Source organism: Danio rerio, chromosome 5, assembly GCF_049306965.1.
Source record: "Danio rerio strain Tuebingen ecotype United States chromosome 5, GRCz12tu, whole genome shotgun sequence".
NCBI classification, from domain to species: Eukaryota; Metazoa; Chordata; class Actinopteri; order Cypriniformes; family Danionidae; genus Danio; species Danio rerio.
Genome location: NC_133180.1, coordinates 2,916,323 through 2,937,500, shown reverse-complemented (window position 1 = coordinate 2,937,500; position 21,178 = coordinate 2,916,323). Strand labels below are relative to the sequence as shown.

The 21,178-nt window shown below is 36.7% G+C and overlaps 2 protein-coding genes across 2 annotated transcripts in view; one reads left to right on the top strand and one right to left on the bottom strand.

Moving 5' to 3' along the window:
* Nucleotides 1-21,178, top strand: part of gusb (glucuronidase, beta) — a 273,136-nt gene that overhangs the window by 53,848 nt on the left and 198,110 nt on the right. The window lies entirely within an intron of this gene.
* Nucleotides 12,196-21,178, bottom strand: part of vkorc1l1 (vitamin K epoxide reductase complex, subunit 1-like 1) — a 45,578-nt gene continuing 36,595 nt past the window's right edge. The window contains 1 exon segment of the mRNA NM_001020688.1: nt 12,196-13,200. Within this exon segment, the coding sequence (NP_001018524.1) occupies nt 12,974-13,200 (227 nt within the window). The 3' untranslated portion in view covers nt 12,196-12,973.

Sequence of the window (21,178 nt, the reverse complement as noted above, 5' to 3'; positions counted from 1 at the left end):
GGGGGCGGGGCTTTTTGCGCCATTCCCTCTTAGCCAGGGGTGTCCAAACTCAGTCCTGCAGGGCCGGTGTCCTGCATGTTTAAGTTCCAACCCCAATTAAACACACCTGAACTAGCCTATCAAGCTCTTTCAAGGTACACTAGAAACTTCCAGTGAGGTGTGTTGAAGCAAGTTGGAGCTAAACTATGCAGGACCGGGTTTGGACATCCCCTGCTCTTAGCAAACTATGCACCATGATGAGTTTGAAACCCACTTGTGGGCAAGTAAGTGTTTATTTTTAGGTGAACTATCTCTTTAAGCCCGCATTAATGAAGGTATGGATTCAATTGCATTCCCAGAAGTATGCAAAACTCCAAAAGCGAAACTAAATCTGGCAGTTTTATCTCCATATTTGCTTTTGGTGCAGCTAAAGATCTCCTGTGTAGTGCGCCTGTACTTTCAGCACCTGATTTTTTGCGTCCTTTTCAACTTGAAATTGATGCAAGCGGAGTCGGTTGTGGAGCTGTTTTGACTCAGGTGAGTAAACTTGGCATTAATCATCCGATATGCTATTTCTCCAGGAAGTTTTCCAGAGCTCAGAGACAGTACAGCACTATTGAAAAGGAGGCACTGGCATTACTTCTGGCGTTGCAGCATTTCGAGGTGTATGTTGGAGGTAGTTCTGATCCTGTGATGGTGTTTACCGACCATAATCCCCTTGTTTTTCTCACAATCGTAACAATCTATTTCAGCATTTGTCAACACAAAACCTGCCCAGTTGGTGGAATGAACTCCCTAACTGCATCAGAACAGCAGAGTCACTCGCTACTTTCAAGAAACGACTAAAAACTCAACTATTGAGTCTCCACTACACTTCCTAATCTGCAATTGCCTCTCTGAATATCACACTAACTGTACCCAAAAATAAATAAATAAATAAAAAATACTAATACTACTAATACTTCCCTTCTTAGACTTTACAGACCTGAAACTTGCCTATAGCACTTATTCATTGTTGCTCTTAGTTGTGTAAATTGCTTCCTTGTCCTCATTTGTAAGTCGCTTTGGATAAAAGCGTCTGCTAAATGACTAAATGTAAATGTAAACAAAACATCAGCTCAGCATCACCAGATAATATTGACGAATAGTAGAGTAACACTGGTTGAGTCTTCGGTCATTCAGATCGAGATTTCATAGTGTGAACTGACCAATAAAACTGATTTTCCTTGTCCAACATAACAGTATAACTTCAAGACCCTTAAAAGTGAGGCCATAGACAAAGCAGTTTAGGTTTCCCAACATCAGTCAACATTCCTAAAACGACCATGTTTTCTTAGTTTGAAGAGCCTATTGGACAGATTATAAGGATGTGAAATGTCCTTCAATGAACTATTAATGCCTTTTAAAGGATTATTATGAGATTACAGATTCATTCATGGTCAAATCTGACACACTTTTACTCCAAATACTGAGACTAGGGCTGTGCGATTAATCGAAATCGAGTCGCAATCACAATTTGAAACATTGCAATTCGCTAATTGCAAGAGGCTGCGATATGAAATGTTTATGTATTGTATAATTTTCCCCACCCAGAGCATTTGTGACCGCCGTCTGTGTGCGACAGTCTTACTAGCCAATTGAGAGAGCACTTTCATTTTGGCCAATCAGAATTGCGCAACCGAATGCGAGACGCCCTCACTAATACAAATAGGAAAGCGCGGACAAGTGAGATGATGGCGTCTGCCGCTTCAGAAGCATTAACAGACCAAATGATATCAAAGAAAAAAAGCACGTCAGTAATACGGGAATATTTCAGTTTCAGACACCGAACAAAACCAGGTCATTTGTAAGAGCTGTCGCAGAATTGTTGCCACAGCATGAGGAAATACAACAACCAGCACCTAAAAAGCACCACATGCGGGTAAATGAGGAGTGTCTTGCTAAATAGTCAACTAAAAGTATTGCCGGTGATACTCAATCTACACTGAAAAATATAATTCAAAGATGATACTTTGAATTTACTCAATTTTTTTACGTTAAGTGGTTGTAAACAGTTTATTTGGGCTGAATTTAAACAATCAAAATTAAGTTGAACATTATTAAAATTAATTTGTTTGTTTAAATTCAACACTAATACATTGTTTGCAACAGTTCAGCATGCAACACTTTTTTCAGTGTAGTAGCAAGCAACATCACAATGTTACACCGTATGAAAAACGTCACGAAGACACCAGGGGTCTGTTCTTTGTACGTGGATTACTCAGTTAGCTGGATTTGGATGTTGATGATTTGACATGATCCAGGATCGTTTCGTTCTTCAAAACTCATTTGAGAGTTGTTGTCATAGTAACAGTTCTAGTAGCTCAAACCTGTGTAGGAGCAGGCTCATTTCATATTAACAGGATTAGATCAGGTCAGTTCAAGCTAAGATAATACTGAAAGTATGTAGCGAATGCTGATAATTTCTTACAGTAGTAGCTATATACGCTTGGGAAAATACTAAATATATATTTTTAACTAATATATATATATATATATATATATATATATATATATATATATATATATATATATATATATATATACACACACACACATTTATACAACAGTTCTGTCTGGTTCTTGAATCTGATTGGCTGATATCTGATTGGCTGTTATTGGCCGTGATATATTTAAGTAATATCAGCACCAGCAGTATCAGCAGTAGTTTTTATATACACAATTATAATGTCGAACTGTTGTATAAACGCAATATCACACGAGTGATGGTGCGATATGGCTGTATATCGGCACTGGTGGGGGCACTAAACGCACGAGTGTTGATATACAGCCATATCACACTGGTACTCGTATGATATTGCTCATATATATATATATATATATATATATAGTAAAACATATATATTAATAAAACTTATGCATTCTGCACTCCGAAATAAAAGTTCAAAGCCTGCCACCTGGTGGTTCAAAATGAAAATTTATAAATTTATTGATATGAACTTTTTATGAAACGCATATTCTATATGATTTATAATTTATATTTAAGCAGATTTTTATGCAATTTATAAATAATTTATATGCAGTCATGCTTTTTGATGCAAAATTAATTTAAAGTTATTCCTTATGCCGATTAAAAGACTTGAGTAGGCCTATAGGCTACTTTAATAAAGAAAATCTTCTCTTAATGTAAAACTAAATACACGGATTTGCATTGAAATACATGATGAACACTCTTAACACATGAAAGAGTAAAGCCTGCAACTCATAACAAATGTGCAGTGTTATTGCGTATCATATTTAACAAACCGTTTACTGCTAATTTTATGTAATTTAGCTCACATGGATAATTGAATATTAATCAGATGATGTCATTACGCTGCTGTGCCGTCAGCAGTTGCATTGCTGCTCATGATTTCGAGGATGGATAGATCAGTCCTCTACAACACACACAGCGATCTCAGATCAGTTCATCCAGACATTCTAATCTGATTCACAAACTGGTTTGAAGAACCAAATTAGCCAGAGATCAGTTATCAAGATTAAGTGATCCAGGATCTGCCAAATCATCTTAGATCATTTAAGCGAGGTACGAAGAACAGACCCCAGGTTTCATTTCTAAATATTTATAAACAAAGTACAAAAAAAAACAAAGTTAGTTTAAAAAAGGAACTGAAAAGATGAATACTCACTGCATTTCAGCTGTAAGGAGCTACGATACGGATTATTAAGCTGAAGCTTGACTACGAAATTAAATCGAAACCCCAATCTGTTTAAAACAAATAAAGAAAAAAGAAAATGAATTAAAAAAATGTAATTAATTAAAAAATAAAAAGTAAAAAAAATTATTAAATAAATAAAAATAAATAAAAACAAAAAAATTATTTAATAAAAAATTTAAATTAATAAAAAATTAAATAATAAAAAGAAAAAGGAAAAAAATAAAATAAATAAATCATAAATAGAAATAAAATGAATTATTTAAAAATATTTTTTTTTTATAAAAATCACAATTAGATATTTTCCCCAATCTCACAGCCCTAACAGAGACTAAAACTGTCAGCTTTGGACATCTTCATACTCCAGTAGCTCATATCATCTATTGAATCAAACATCAACACAGAAATGAGCTCAACATCGCCAGAAAACAGTGACGAGTGTGCTTAATAGCAGTTGCACAATTGGTCATTTATACACTTCATAACGTGAACTGAGAAAATCAATAGGGTTTCACAAACAAACATTAACAGTTCCCCAAAGCACCTTTCAGGAACAGATCTGAAAACCACCATGCTTTTTCTGATTGAGGAGCGATTCAATTCCATTGAATTAAAATAATATATAAAAATAGTTTTGTGTAATCTGTAGTCTATCAAAACCCATTTTAAAGGGACAGTTCATGCAAAAATTAAGATTCTGTCAACATTTACTCACACATTTGAGTTGCTTTCTTTCTTTTGAACAACAAAAAAAAACATACACACTACCTGATCTTGTCATCAATAACAGTAATAAGAGCAACAGATAATAACTTGACTTATAGTTGATCATTAGGAAAAGTGGCATTCAGATGAATCATCTGTTGAGCTGCATCTCAATCATCACAAACACCTACTGGAACCAGCATGGAGCCAAGATTCTCACAGAAGTCAGTCAAGTTTGGTGAAGGAAACATCATGGTTTGGGGTTCATTCAGTATGGGGGCGTGCGAGAGATCTGCCTCCACATCAAAGCTCCTGAAAGCAAAGAAGGTCCAGCTGCTCCAAGATTGGCCAGCCCAGTCACCAGAGATGAAGATTATTGAGGAAGATTAACATAAAGAGTCTTGATGAACTCTGGGAGTCCTGCAGGAACACTTTCTTTGCCATTCCAGATGACTTTATTAATCAGTGATGTGAGTCATGTCAGAGATGTATGCATGCAGTCCTCCAAGCTCATGATGGAGTCAGACACAATATTCATATACTTTTCTGTGGTCAAATAAGTGTAATCTAGAGGCCTTTGCCTTTCATATAAGCCACTTCTGATACCAAATGATCAACCATAATTCAAGTTATTATTTGCAGTTCCTAAAACTTGGATAAGCAACAAGACTTGTCAGGTAGTGTATTTTGAAGAACATTGGAAACCATAGTATTTTATTTCCTACTATGGAAATCAATGGCTTCCATTTCCAACATTCACAAATACTCATGAGAAACTCATACATATTCACTTCAAGGTGAGTAAATTTAAGTGAACTGAACATAAAACCTCAAGAATTGTGTTGTTTCAGCTCATTCTGAATAAGCAGTTTAACAAAGCAGCACAAATAATTAGTGAACTGTCCCTTTAAGTAATGTCTATGAGATTATTCATCCAGATGCATTCAAGGAAAAATCTGACACACTTTGACACCAAAAGAAAGACTAAAACTGGCTGATTCTGAGTGTTTAAATCACAAATATCCTGACAAACACTGGACAAATACTGAGAGGTAAATAATAAGAAACTGTGGGCACTTTTCATTTCACAGGAAGGTCAAAGGTGAAGTTAAATGGGTTTCTGGGTCACATCAGTGGGGTAAAATAGCATTACAGTATATGTGATGATGAAAATCAACATTAAGAAACTAAAGTATGAGTATGACGGACAAAATACAGTAAGATATAAACCTAAAACATGAACACAGAAGGTAAAATCTCTATTTCTTTAACTCAATCAGGAGCCCTAGTGTAACTTATGAGTCTAAAGTTGGCGTCTGACATTTACACACTGAAATCTTCCCAGATGAGTTTTTTAATCAGCTGAAGTTGGAATTACCATAATTATGCATCACTGAGCACTTCTGTTAACTCATTGTTTTGAATTCAGATTGGTAACAGTTTATAATTATGTTCAATTAGTTAATGTTTGAACTAATATAATTAACCCATAAACTATTCATTGCATTTTTGCATCTGCTTTAAATCATTTTAACAAGCACAACTTTGAATGTTAATAATGCATTAGTCAATGCTGAACTGTGATTAATAAACAGAGTTCTTCAATTCCAGCACTTCTTCAGCACTTTCAAGGTGCAGTTGTATGCTTTTCCAGCCCCAGACAACCACAGTAAATTACTTTTATATATGCTATATGTACTTTTTTTTCACATTTAAATCCATTGTGCTATTTTTAAAAACACAACATGACAATTCAACTTAAATTTTTGAATACTTTAGAGGATAGACTTATAGGGATAGTTCACCCAAAAAAGGTACAAATAAATAAATAAATAAAAGTTATTGGATGAAGTATGAATAAGTTTGGTCTCTTTCTACCTTAAAGTTAATATCTGGGAAAAAAATTAGCTTACGCTCCATTCACACGGGGCTTCAGCGTCAACGCTTGACTGAAGGCGTGTCTGAAGTTGGAGCTGACGCGATCGTCATGGCAGCATCAGCCAATGAAATTTAGTCAGCAATAGGCCACTGTCTAGCTGGTGTATTTGCATACAGCGATCTGATTGGCTGACACTTCCGTCTGCGCTTGAAAAGTTGAGCAAGTCCCAACTTCTGCAGTGAGCAACGCCTCTGAAGCAGCGCCGACGGATCCACAATGCAGTTCGGCAACGCCTGACGTCACCCATTCAAAGTGAATGGGAAGCGTTGACGCTGACGCCCCGTGTGAATGGGGCGTTATAGGGATAGTTCACCCCAAAAAGGTAGAAATCAATCAACAACTAAAAGTTCAGTTATTGGATAAAGTATGTTTAAGTTTGGTCTCTTTCTACCTTAAGTTGATATCTCAAAAAAAAAAAAAAAGAGCTAACAGTCAGATTTAGTTTGGTTGTTGTACCAAACTTTCATGAGCGATCGTTCATGATATTTCATGTGCATTGCTATTTTATACAATCATTGGCATTTTATGTGCAAAGATGCATTCTGGGTGAATACGTATGGAGCTAATGATATGCCAAAACCATCTGAATTTGAATCGTGCTCATTTGAGTTATTAACAATTGTAAGTTAATAAACTGATTATTATAGGGTTGGACTGATAGACGATGCTATCGTTCATCGCCGATGGCCTACTAAGATGCTAAGCTGGCATCGAGATCCTCCGCCCCTGCCCCCGATGCAAATTCGCTCGCAAATAATACACACTAAGGCCCCGTTTACACTAATAGGTCAGAGTTTTTAATGGCATTTTAGAACAAAAACGATCCACATCCACTCTGGTGTTCATCTAGCATTTCTGAGCAGCCCTCCTTCCGAACTACCGGTGAAAACGCACATCATGTGACCACACAGGCTCAGACGCACACACACTGTCATGTGCTTGAGACAGCGAGTCCAGGCAGTCAGCGGGTCAGTAGACTGCTTCAATCTTTTGCTTTCACGCTTGTACTTAGTAATTTTAGCGCAATTCTCAGACACTGTTGGCTGGTTCCTGTTGTTTGTGCACCTTTTTTACCAACCAAGTTTGTTGACGGCATTATAACGACACCGATCACTCTGCCTATTCACGAGTCCCGCGAAAAGAGTGATTGACAGGTGGTAATTATGTGTGTACCTTTATTTATTTATGATTCGGTTATGGGTAAAACAAAGAGCATGCGGGTCAGGTAGCTAAAACGGTAGGCTAAAAATAATTAATTAGTTATGAATCAATTATTCATAATTAATTCACTGCTGCAAATGACGACGATGCCATTGTCCACTGTGATGTTTCATATTAGACATCGTACGATGCCAAATTGGTCGACACGGCCCAACTCTAATATGCCATTTAAAAACTGTTACGATTTTTAATTTCTTAACTAACGGATAAGGTTACAGTATAGGTCAGAATCAGCTCTTTATCCCTCAAAAATGCTTAAGTAAGTTTGCTTAACCAATGAGATGTAATTTAATTAAATATAGGAATTTCACTGAAGCATGTATGTTAACTAGTGAAAATATCTGACCTCTGAGAGTCAATTTACAGAAGTATAGAAGCGAAACAAAAGCCAGCAAACACACACAGCTCTGTGATTGGCCAAAATGCTTAGTTTGACTTTTCGTTGATCATCTAACTCAGGGGTGTCAAACTCAGTTCCAAAAGGGCCGAAGCCCTGCACAGTTTAGTTCCAACCCTGCTCCAACACACCTGTAGGTTTCAAACAAGCCTGAAGGACTCAATTAGTTTGATCAGGTGTGTTTAATTAGGGTTGGAACTAAACTGTACAGAGCTGCGGCCCTTTTGGAACTGAGTTTGACACCTGTGATCTAACTGATCCCCTGTTGATCACCCCTTAACGACTTTCGAGATCTGAATTTCACAATGTGAATTTTAGTACATAATATGTTCTGACTTTCTTCATTTTGAAAATGTAAACAGTTTTTTTATAAACCCAATATTTGCAGTCTGTGAATTCAGAATAAAAACTGAAGTTTGAAATTGTCTTTAAAAATCGGACCTAAAAAAATCCAGTCGTCTTTAATTTCAGATGTTCAATAATCAAGTCAGAAATTCTAACTCAAAACATTTTTAAACGGCATGAAATAACCAGTTTTATTAACTTACAATTGTTAATGATTCAAATGAGCACAAATTCAGATCGTTTTGGCATATCATTAGCTCCATATATATATATATATATATATATATATATATATATATATATATATATATATATATATATATATATATACACACACGGTGAACATTTTGCAATGAAAACAGCAACAATTTATGTAATCACACAAATGCTCCCAAATATATTTTGAGCGCACATCGATAAAGTTACATGTGCAACTAAAACGGTCGCAATTTTGAGCCCTGCAATTTCAAATTCAAGCCGGCTCAAGCACTCTGTCCATTTTTTTCCAGTGTGTTTGAGCTTTCCCTTCAACACTATTCTACAGTTGTGCCTCCAATTAACTCAAATGTTGTCAATTAGCCAATCAGAAACTTCCAAAACCTTGACATCATCATCTGAGCTTTTTAAGAGGCAGAATAATCTTTTTGTATGTAAACTTGACTTTCAAGAAAAGTTATGACAATTTCTTAAATAATATCTCTCTCATTATTCTGCTATTAAGCAGAACAGAAACGCATGTGATCATCCTAACTTACCTAAAAGAGAACAGGTTTAGTCACATTAACATCTGACTTTTTGTGCCTTGTATACAGTGTATGGAAACTTCTGCTTCCAACTGCTTTGTCCAGAATATCTTGTTTTGTGTTCAACGAAATAAAGAGCAACTTGAGTGCAAGGAAATAGTGAGAATTTTAATCATGTGTAATTTTCCAGGGGCTGAACTTTCCCTTTAAAAATGTCTGATTTTTTTTTGTTGGACATTACAATCCAAAACTTGAAGGAGCTACAAATTTCACAGCTTGACACGTTCCTATATGTTTATGCAAAACTTACTAGTTATAATAAATTAAGAGATTAAATAATGCAGTTGGTGACCACTTTAGGAGCGTTCATAATCATGACATCATACAATCATGACAAATACATCACAACCTGTTTTTGTCTTTGCCATGATATCATCAAGACAACATAACTTGTCATAAACATGATTGCTGTGAGGCGTTATAATATGAGGCACTGTAGTCTGTTTATAGCCTAATGTTAGCTTTTCAGTTTTTGCGTTTGCATTTAAGATCTAAAAGTGCTCAAAGTTGTATTGTCGTGTGAGGATTATCCGGCTGGACAAAACGTGTAAGTGTGATGAACAGTGTTTGAACACAGAGCTTATTATTTGCATTCTTCGAAAAGCCTATGGGAAAATCCTGTAGGGATTTTATGGAGGGAACCAGTTTTATGCTAGCAGATTAGACTACAAGGTGACGTCATAGTTTTTCCACTCTACAGTCATTGCACATACTGAAGATATCCTGAAGAATTATGGGGGGAGGGGGGGACCTTTGACTTCCACAGCAATATTTTTTATTTCTATTATAAATATAAATGCCTGCTTATAAAATTCATAACGTATTTATAAAGGGCTCAAGACAATCATGTTTATGACAGATTTATGACAAGTTTTGTGGTCTTTGTTGTCACGACAAAAACAGGTTGTGATGCATTTATATAAAGCTGTCAAAACAAACAATGTCATCTTTGCATTTAAAATGTCACATCTGAGTGAATGACACTTGTTATAAGCATGCATAAAATCTCATTCACATTCATGACATGATTATGAAGGGTCTTAAGCAGGGCTTGACTTTAACACCAGCCAACTGTGTGTAGATTTCAACTTTGGCGGGTTAGACAGACACTCCGACTAGACACTTTTAACTCCTTTTTAAAATTGCAGTATTCTTATAAAGCAGAGTTCGACAATAAGCATGGCCCAATATTCGTGCAAATGTGATCTTAGAATCGAGAAGCAGCACAAAAATAACTGTGTTTGCATGAGCAAAAGAACGCAGGTGAATACTGAATGAAAGGATTACTCCGGTGATGTGAAGCGCGACTTAAAAAGTGTGCGCGCTCCCTTTTACTTGCGTGAAGCAACATTGCCTAGAGGAAACGCAACATGTGGGATTGGTTTTCTTTAAAATGGACTGGGAAAAAAAAAGTGATGATCGCGCACCCACAGTCCTGCTGCTTTCAAGAGCTCCAGGTTTCAAAAAAAAAATATATATATACAATAGATCTTTTTTTTTTTTTTAAGGTTTTGTTGAATAAAAAGTACATACGGCTTACATATTTTGCTTGTTTTGACAACTTATTTAAAATTTGGGCTGAGAAATAATGATGTATTTATTTTTGGTGTGGTCGAAGATAAATTTAGTAAATCTTTCATTTGAGCTCTAAAACGTCATGTGGAATAAATACTAATTGCAATGCGACACAACCCATTAGCCCATGCACAGTGAGCGAGCTCATACACAACACACACAAACAGTGAAATGAATGAGGAGGCATGTGGACATAACACCACATCTAAATCAAGTCATTTTAGCATGCCAAAAGTCAAATGTATGCATATAAAATATATTTCCCAACAAGAAAATTGTGGCTAGTGAAAATGGAGAATGGCTTGTAATGTTGGAAATTTACTAACCACAGTGGCTCATGATCAAAAAGCTTAGGCCCCGTTTACACTAATGCGTTTTACTTTGAAAACTCATAAGTTTTGCTACGGTTACGCCATCCGTCCACACTCTGCCGGAGTTTGAGCGCCGAAAACGAAGCATTTTGGAAACGCTGGAGAGGTTGTTTTCATTCTGAAATGCTGCTGCTCCGTCTCAGTGTGGATGAGGGAAAACGGAGACATCTGAAAACGGAGGCAGGGCTGCCGAGATTCGCTACCTGATTGGGGCTTTTGTGTCATTGCGTATCCTTCAATTCAATTCAGCTTTATTTGTATAGCACTTTTACAATGTAGATTGCGTCAAAGCAGCTTCACATAAATGGTCATAGTAACTGGAACAGTGTAGTTCAGTTTTTAGTGTTTAAGTTTAATTTAGTTCAGTTTAGCTCAGTTCAGTGTGATTTAATCATTACTGAGAGTATCCTTCCCTTATTCGTCAAGCCCCTATCACATGACTATAACACATGGCTTTAACGCAACCGGAAGACAGCAGACCAGCCTTCACTGTAAACAACAACACGGACACAGAAATGGGAGCGTTGTTTGCACTATTGTCTGTTTTAGGCGCCATTCTGCAGTTTTTCATTTGTTACGTTTAGTAACCCGACCTCGTCGTCTGTCCACAAAAATACCTCTCTTGCTTTCTTTGCCATCGCGTTCATTGTTCAACCGGCGTTTGTTGACGAACAATAACCAAATGCCGAGCAAGACACGTGCTTCCTGTTTATACTAGAACGCGCATGCCCAGAGTGCACGAATGGTCACGTGATATCCGTTTTTGGTGGCGTAGTGTGGACGGAGATATGTTCAGAAACGCTAGTGTGGACGCGGATCATTTTTGATCTAAAACGCCGTTTTAAAACTAAAACACACTAGTGTAAACGGGCCTTAATGTCAAGCCCTTGTCTTATGAACACCCCTTCAAGTAAAGTGTCACCATGCGGTTTACTTTGTAGTCATAAATGCTGAAAATGGAAATAAAGCAAAACATCCTGCTAGTTTCATCTCATAATTACAGTAATTCCAACAGAACATCCAGCATCCAGACCTCCATTCAGATGCACATAGCACTAGAACCCTTGCACCAGAACAAACCAAACTCCTGTCGAAAGCACTCATTGGAAGTGACGGTAGATTGGGACTTTTTTTTTTTTTTTAATGTTTTCCACGGTAAAACACAAACTAGTCTGGAATATTGCTTTGCGGCAGCTATTTACAGAACTGCGAAACAAACAAACAAATAATAATAAAAAAAAGTAGTCACAGACGAATCAGATCTACACACGCATACAGCTCACATTCTTACGCGTTTCATGAGTGGTCCTCTTCCGAAACAACAACAACAATAATAATAAAAAATACCTGTAAACATAAAACAAAAATTACACTTTATTTGTCGTTTTTCAGTGAAAGCAATCCGCTGTTTTTCTTTTAGTGGAATCATCTCTGAGCCTTGTGATCAAATAAACCCTTAAACGCAGTCCTGCTGGAATCAGCTCCTCCAGAAGAGCAACCAGTGGATTCAAGTAAACTCGTTTCCTCCATTATTTTATATTCCTCAGGGAAAGAAAAAGACACCCTCTTTGAGTTTCGCAAGTGCTCTCTGGCAGATTTTTCTCAATCAAAAGCACAAACTCCTCTGGGAACAGGAAAAAAAAATGCAAAACAATGTGTGTTTCCGATCCTTTCCTCACGCAACGCATTAAACTTGTGATCTGTGGCCCCTAAACTGATCTCTTTTTGTTTAGTTTTTACACACACACACACACTCACACACACACATATACACACACACAACAGAATGAACATTTGTTTTGGAAGCAAGGTCTCCTGGTGGCAAGTCACAAAAATTTCTCAGAGGTCACATTTTCTTTTATTCCTCCCATGTGTCGGATGATTTGTTATCCTTCTATACTTGTGTTGTGGTTGTTGTGAGTCTAGTCCCGCTTGGCTTGGAGCTGCTGCTTCCAGGCCTCGTTCAAGTAAACCAGTCGCTTGTAGTTGAGCACAAACAGGATGAAGTTCAGTGCGTATGTGGTGATGCAGATGACGCAGAAGTCCTTCAGGACGAAGTAGAGGATGTAGCCCAGGTATAGCGAGCCCATCACTGACGCGATGGATGTGGTCATGAGAATCAGAGCAGCCATCGCACTGGCCGTCAAACCTGTACACACATACACACACACACAAACACACAGTTAATGCACTGAAGAAACAACAACAGTACTGCCGACACAAGAGCTCACTGATGCTAAAACTGCATCAATGCACGAGATAGCCTGCATGCAGTGTAGAAAGAAGTGATTCTAGTTTTAAAATTAGCAAGAAATCGATCAAATTCAATGTCTAATGATAGTATTCAGTCACGTGACCTTTGTGAAGACCTGGGACACAAAAAATTAAAGGTGGCTACACTGGGATCTCCATAGAAATGGAGCACAAACCGGTCATATTTCCATCTGTTTCATGCTACGAATATTTGGATCGCATATCAACAAAACAGAACCCAGATATGATCACAAAATGTGTTCCCACATGTTATATGAAATATACTTGCGGTTGTAGATGGATAGAAACAGGTTTTACCCACAGCACATAGTTAAAGGGTCACGAAACACATGAACACATGTCTTCAGATGTTGACAATCATGGGTGTCCCACACTGCTATAAACACTATTAGGACACATATATCTCACTAAAAAGTGAAAATTGGTTGTGTATTCCAGCATGTAGAGTGGATGTCTGTACCTGCGGATGCATCATGACGTCTCTGAGTGTGCAGAATTAATTCATGAGAAAGTCTTGGTTGAAACCAATCAGCGCGCTCTATTGTGTATGCAGTGCAACTTCATTAATATGCATGATAGCTTCGAGAACGATGTTCAGAAGGCAGATAGACGCCACGTTGTGTTGCCAAAACAAGGGAAAGAAGAATTGTTTGGAGACACGGGTCGTCAGTGTTGTGTTTATAAATGTGCTGCAACAAAGGTTTTGTTTCCATTTCCCGCTATGAGAGCGCAGCTGGACTCACGTGTGGACTAAAGTGCATGTGACACGTGACAGAAATATGTTTGAAAGGAACATTTTTTTTTTTTTAACCGAGAGCTTTTTGCATTTGGGAATGATGAAATGTTGCTGCTCGTCTTCCTTTAGCACACAGCATAAGGTAAGAGATGACAGCTGTCTGTGCTTTCAGGGGCTGCTTATTGATCATAAATGTATTGTTTGACTTCTGCGCCATGGAAACACAGAGATTCATTCGACAACCGTTTGATATGTGAATATAATTCAGTAAAGAGAATGCTAGAACCGTATGAGCACCGACAAGAGCTTTCAATTGAGCTATAACTTGTACATGTGTCATATGAAAAATATGAAGATGAACCAATGTTCAATACCCAGCTCGGGTATCCAAAATACTGTGTATTTAAGTGTAAATAACTTTTGTACAGTAGCATAAAAACCAAAGTGATGCATATGAGCATAAAATATAGATTCTACACTTACAAACGACACCACTTACGAGGGTCTGGTGCAATGCTGGCCCTTTAAATCTTAAAGCGAAAGTCGATGACGTCACAGAGGAGTTTGAGAGAATAACTGTATGCGAAAAACAAAACATAATTTGATTTTTAACACTACTTTTATTATTATCTGTTTAAAATTTTTCTTTTCAATGGGTTAAAGTAAAAGACTGTTGAAATAAAAAATCCCCTATTTTTCTTAATTTAATGCTATTCCAGAGCCATGTGCAACCATTGACACGTAAAATCTGCTCATCTCTATCTTGCTTTAATTGCGTGGCATTTTGTACAGTATTGCCAAAGGACTAGATGTATAAAATATGTAACATATCACAATAATCAAATATACAATATACACCGATATTATCTACACACAATATGAATTCCCAATTAGAAAACACTACAAACTATAAAATACTATTCATAAAAATACTTTAAATCACAGACAAATCCAATGATGGCGTATAATGTCTCCGACACCACTTGTAGTCCCATTTAGCAATATACAATATGCAGTAAATAAGAAACGACAGAAAAAAAAGGATAAAAACAGACAATATCTCTAAAAGTTACAATAATAACAGGAATAAAATATGGAGGTTTTTTAAATCCAACAAATGAGTTGATTGACCATTTCTTATAGTGTACAAATATTCTGCAACCAATTTAGATGTAACTTCATCTTCTCTAAGTAGTTAGTAAAGTTTTTTTTTTGATGTGCTGATCAGCTACTTTTGGCTGTTCTACGCGCAAGGTTAAAAACCAGGGGGGACTGTGCCTTTGCAGTGGTGGCCCCCAAACTTTGGAATAAATTGCCTCCCCATGTTAGGCAGGCCGCAGCCTTTTCTAATTTTAAATCTAGTCTAAAACCCATTTTTACTCTCTGGCTTTTAATACCATGTGAGAGTCAAGTGTCTGTTGTATTTGTCCTTTGTTTTAGATGGTGTACAGTTGAAGTCAGAATTATTAGCCCCCCCAAATTATTAGCACCCGTTTATTTTTTCGCCAATTTCTGTTTAACGGAGAGAAGATTTATTTAACACATTTCTAATCATAATAGTTTTAATAACTCATCTCTAATAACTGATTTATTTTCTCTTTGCCATGATGACAGTAAATAATATTAGACTAGATATTCTTCAAGACACTTCTATACAGCTTAAAGTGACATTTAAAGGCTTCACTAGGTTAATTAGGGTAACTAGGCAGGTTAGGGTAATTAGGCACGTTATTGTACAACAATGGTTTGTTCTGTAGACTATCAGGAAAAATTATAGCTTAAAGGAGGCTAATAATATTGTCTTTAAAATGGCTTTTAAAAAATTAAAAACTGCTTTTACTCTAGCTGAAATAAAACAAATAAGATTTTTTCCAAAAGAAAAAATATTATCAGACATACTGTGAAAGACAGAGGACATTTCTGCACTCGCAGATTCCATGTGGGCCTACTTATGAGTGGTCCGCTGATGAATCATGACTTTAAAACGCTTCAGTGTCCCCGTATCTGTGTTTACACTCAGTAAACAGTGGTGAGTTAGGTGAACTGTTGACCTTCAAGGCCGATCACAGTCATTTCTGTTGAGCACGTGAACACAATGGCAAACCAGTGCTTAAATGTTCCGATGTATCCATTGGTACCGAATTCCAGCATCATGACAACATTAAACTACTTACAAGTACATAAAATTTCCATTTTCTTAATGTTTCTTCTTCAGTTTTCCTCTGAAATCCTGACCTTGCTAGTGCACACAGCAAAATAAATCCAAGCCAAATTTACTTGACCTTTGCCCCAAATCAATTGATTCAACAAGTGGGTGTGTCTTTAAGAGAGGGGTGGAGTCTTCTCCAGTTTGTCCTTTTCCCTACTGATCACTCACTCAACCTTTTCAGGAAAGAGAACGTTTCTCCAGAACAGAGGGCATTCAACACACACACACACACACACATACACACACACACACACACACACACACACACACACACACACACACACACACACACAGTCCTGCTATTCATAGTAATGAAATTTCATTAGGGCAAAGCAGGACAAACAGATCACACAAATGTAACACCGCAGACAAGGACAGGCAATTTCAGACTCGCGCCTGAGATCAGAGTCATGCAGATAAATCACATCAGGGAGAGATTTCAGGAATTAAGCACAGCTTCAAGTGTCTGTTGGTTCAAGGACAGACGTGAAGGATCCTCTCCAAAACCTACACACTGACTTAAAAGGACACACAAACCAGCCAGTTCAGTTTTTATCCTACACCCCTTTTGATCAATCTATCAGGTCACACCCCAAAACAAACTTGGAGCCAATCAGAAACAAGGGTTATGTCTAATAACAACAGATATGTAGATATTCAAAAGGGGTGTGGCCATGTTGTGTTATGTGCATGTTTGTTTGGGAGCTCTCAAAATATCAACACTATATGGCCAAGTTTGATTTACAAGCATTTCATTATTTCATTTTAAAAGACTACAGTTAAATATATACCAAATATACAAAAATAACTAGGATAGACTATAAAAACAGTTTAGTTTAACATGAAATGATGTGTAAGCAGAATATAAACAGGAATCAATTTGTCAGTTTTGGTGCATGTAATCAGAATTTCAATAGCACTAAAAATGTCAACATTGGTGTAGGGCTACAAACTTTAGTTGAGCGCGAAGCGAAGTGAACACACTCTGCCTCTCTTGTGCACTGATCCCAGCAAAGTTCAGTGCCTCAGACAGGACAGAGCAAAAAAACGAGCGGAGGTAACATTAGAGGAAAGATACATGGTGAAGAAGGGAGTAACAGCAGGGTAAATCAGAGTCCTGCTTTTGTTCCGTTTTGAAGTGAGGAACGTAATGTCCCAGGTGCTGCTGGTGTTTACTTGTTATCCAGCTGGACAAGCATGACGTGAAAAAATTCAAAACTAAACTTTGGCACGTTAGCAGGCACTGAGCTAGAGAAAGGCGCGTCATATTATCCCAATTATGCAGTGTTTTAAACCACCCAATGCTTATTTTATGTTTTAGACATGTAAATACACACAAGTATAGTGAAACAATCCAGTTAATGTGTAAAACATGCAAGGAAGTCTATGGAAGTCTATCAATCCATTCAAATATAATCTGCCAATGTGTATTATTCATATTAGGGCTGGGCGGTATATCGGGTTCTGGGGATATATCGATATGATTCCCCAACACGATGCGGTATTATCCAATATTGTTCATATCGATATAGTTTGAGGCCACACGTGGCCATTCTGGATGAAACAGACCACTTTAAGGTAGCACGCAGGCTCTACTTGCACAAATGTGAGCATGCGCAAATGAATGATTCACTCCAGAAGTCATACAAAAGATTTGTTTAAAATGAACGAATCGTTCAAGAACGACCCATCACTAATGCGACATGTGTGCCCCAGACAAATTTGACTCCCCCTCGCGTGCGTGCACGTAACACAGCGGCTGCATCTGTCACAGCGGTTTATCAGAAACCCTTTATCGATCATTTCTTCCACAACTGACATCAAGAACGAATGTAGAAGCCTTGTCAAATTGACAAACAGCACCTGAAAGCGATCACAAGAATTAAAAGCGCCAAAATAGGAGGAATTTATGCGGCATTTCGAAAGTGAAACACCTCATATTCACTGATTATCAGTTCAAGATTTATTACACGACGGTCTCTTCTTTACATTTACGTTATCACACATTTAGCTCTGCGTTCTGCTCTGTTATAATGACTGTTTATTTATATACTTAACCCGCATTTCAACACAGTATTCTGAAACAATTACCTTACTTCTCATATCTATAGTCGATTAGTTTTCATCTCCTTATTTAATATTTAGTAAAAACAAGTTTAGGCAAAACAAAAGAGTAAGTGCAGGATTTTTCACATGGAGTAGTCTTTCACTCCATGTGTTTTACTCTCTCTTTAGATATCTTCGATATCTGCACTGTTTAATAATTGTGCACAATACATTTTTATACACAACCGCTTTTATCAGGAGAAAACCCTGTACTGTGTTTTATTTATCAAAGATTTTGTGCAGCTGTTATTTTTTTGTGCACCTGTTTATTTGTAAACAAAGAGGGAAACCCCTGTGTCTGAATTATATTTTGCTCAAAAAATGTTTAATAATGCTTTAATGAAGGCTTCGACTCTCAAGTAACCATTTAAAGGAAAATACCGGATATATATCGTTTACCATTATTCCTCCTATAAATACCGGGATATGATGTTTTGCCCATATCGCCCAGCCCTAATTCATATCAGATACACGTATTGAAAGTAACAATAAAGTTCAATCTATTCTTCTCACAGCTGGCCAGACGCTTGCTTGCATGCATTTTAGGAGTAACTGATGAATTTACGTGTTGAATCCTGTGTGTTCTGTTCTGGGGGGATTGTTTAGAATATAAATTTAAATAAAGAATAGATTATAATCAGATTATAAACAGAAATAAAACCCTGCAAAATTGGTATGTACAATCAGAACATACAGGAATAAAATATACAAAGATACAGGGTCCACAATCAAAATATAGAAATGAATAGGAAATGGTTACATTTGGTTTATGTGCGTGTTGCTCAATTGGAGATGTTAAATGTATTGAAACTGAAGTCTGCATATGCCAGTAGAATAAGTGCAATAAATTAATGTGTATTTGAAGGCTCTTTAAAAACAAAACAAATAAAAAAGTTGATCAATGCATACAGTTGAAGTCAGAATTATTAAACTCCTTGAATTATTAGCCCCTCCCCACATTTATTTCCCCCCAATTTTTGTTTAACAGAGAGAAGATTAACACATTTCTAAACATAATAGTTTTAATAACTCATCTCTAATAACTATTCTCTAATACTTATTTTATCCATGCCATGATAACAGTAAATAATATTTGACACCACATTAAGACACTTTTTTTTACAACTTAAAGGGACATTTAAAAGCTGAACTAAAGTAAATAAGGTTAACTAGGCAGGTTATTTGTTCTGTAGACTAATCGAAAAAATATATAGCTTAAGGGGGCTAATAATTTTGACCTTAAAATGGCTTTTAAAAATTAAAAACTGCTTTTATTTTAGCTGAAAAAAAAGTTTTTTTCAGAAAAAAACAATATTATCAGACATACTGTGAAAATTCCCTTGCTCTGTTAAACATCATTTGGAAAATCTTTGTAAAAGAAAACAAATTCAAAGGGGGGTTATTAATTCTGACTTCAACTGTATAAATACAATGTTTTGCCTTAAACACAAACGTTTGTACAAAAATAAACCTTAATAATAACAACTTCAAGGGATAGTTCACCTAAAAATTAAAATTGTCATAATTTACTCACCATCCACTTGTTCCTACCCTGTTTAAGTTTCTTTCTTCTGTTGAATACAAAGGAAAATATCCTGAAGGATTTGGGAAAGCAGCAGCCCTTGACTTCAATTAGGACTGCACGTAATTGGAAAAACCTAACATTGCAATAATATGCTTTTCTGCAATACATATTGCAATATAAACACAATAAAACCAGATGACTTTAGTAGCGCTATTTGGAAATAACTCATTGATTGGGATGATTCTGGAGGGAGCTGGATCACAACATTTAATAAACTAATTTTAAGCAATGATAAAAACAACGAATCAAAGACACAAGTGAAATAAAACTTACAACTTTCTTGGGAGTCTTAATAGCTATAATAAAGTGTAAAATAGCTCTCTATAGTCTTCATCATATTAATAACTCCATAAATGTACCCTTCAACTAAAGCTATAAAATGTCTCTCCCTGAATGCTTTAAACTCCTTTAAAACACATGCAAATGACTTTTTTATATTATAGTTACTTTGCATTTGTGGCTCCAGGTGAACTATAATCCAAATTAATCATTACACAATGTGACTAAATTGCGATATCAACGCTGAAACATTATATTGTGAAGCCCTAACTTCAGTAGATTTATTTCCCTGCATAAATTGCATTACCTGCATGTGTGTTTCTTCAACAGAAGAAAGAAACTCATAAAAGTCTACAACCACTTGAGTAAATGATGAGAGCTTTAAATATCAAGGTGAACTGTTCCCTTTAAATCATGCCCTAATTGCCTTGAATGCACAACAATGTTATCTTAAACTGTCACCTTAGTAGGCAGTTCACTCGGTTTGTGAGATCCTTCAATTTGAGCAACTGAGCCAGCAGCCTTGTCCATTCATCCACACATCGATAAGCAAATAAAAGAGTAACTGCACAGTAAAATGTAAAGCAGTCTATAGGAAGAGCTAAACGGTTCCACTTTTCCGGCCATCCGCCATTGTGAGAGCAATCTGCACACTGGCGTTATGCAAATGTGCTGCAATAGTGTGAAGAAAGACTCGAGTGTGTCCAGCTTTAGAAGCACAATGAACCTGAGGACAGATCAGCAGAGCCAAACACGCAGAAGAAGAAGTGGAGTCAGCAAATCCACATGACCGCTGAGGAACGAAGAACTGGGACATTAGGAGGCAGACATGTGTGCAGGAATGGGTTAGGATGGTGGACTAACCATCCCATAACAGAGTAGACAGATGATTATTTTGTATTAGTTTAATAGTATTGTTATTCATTTTAATCCTTGTG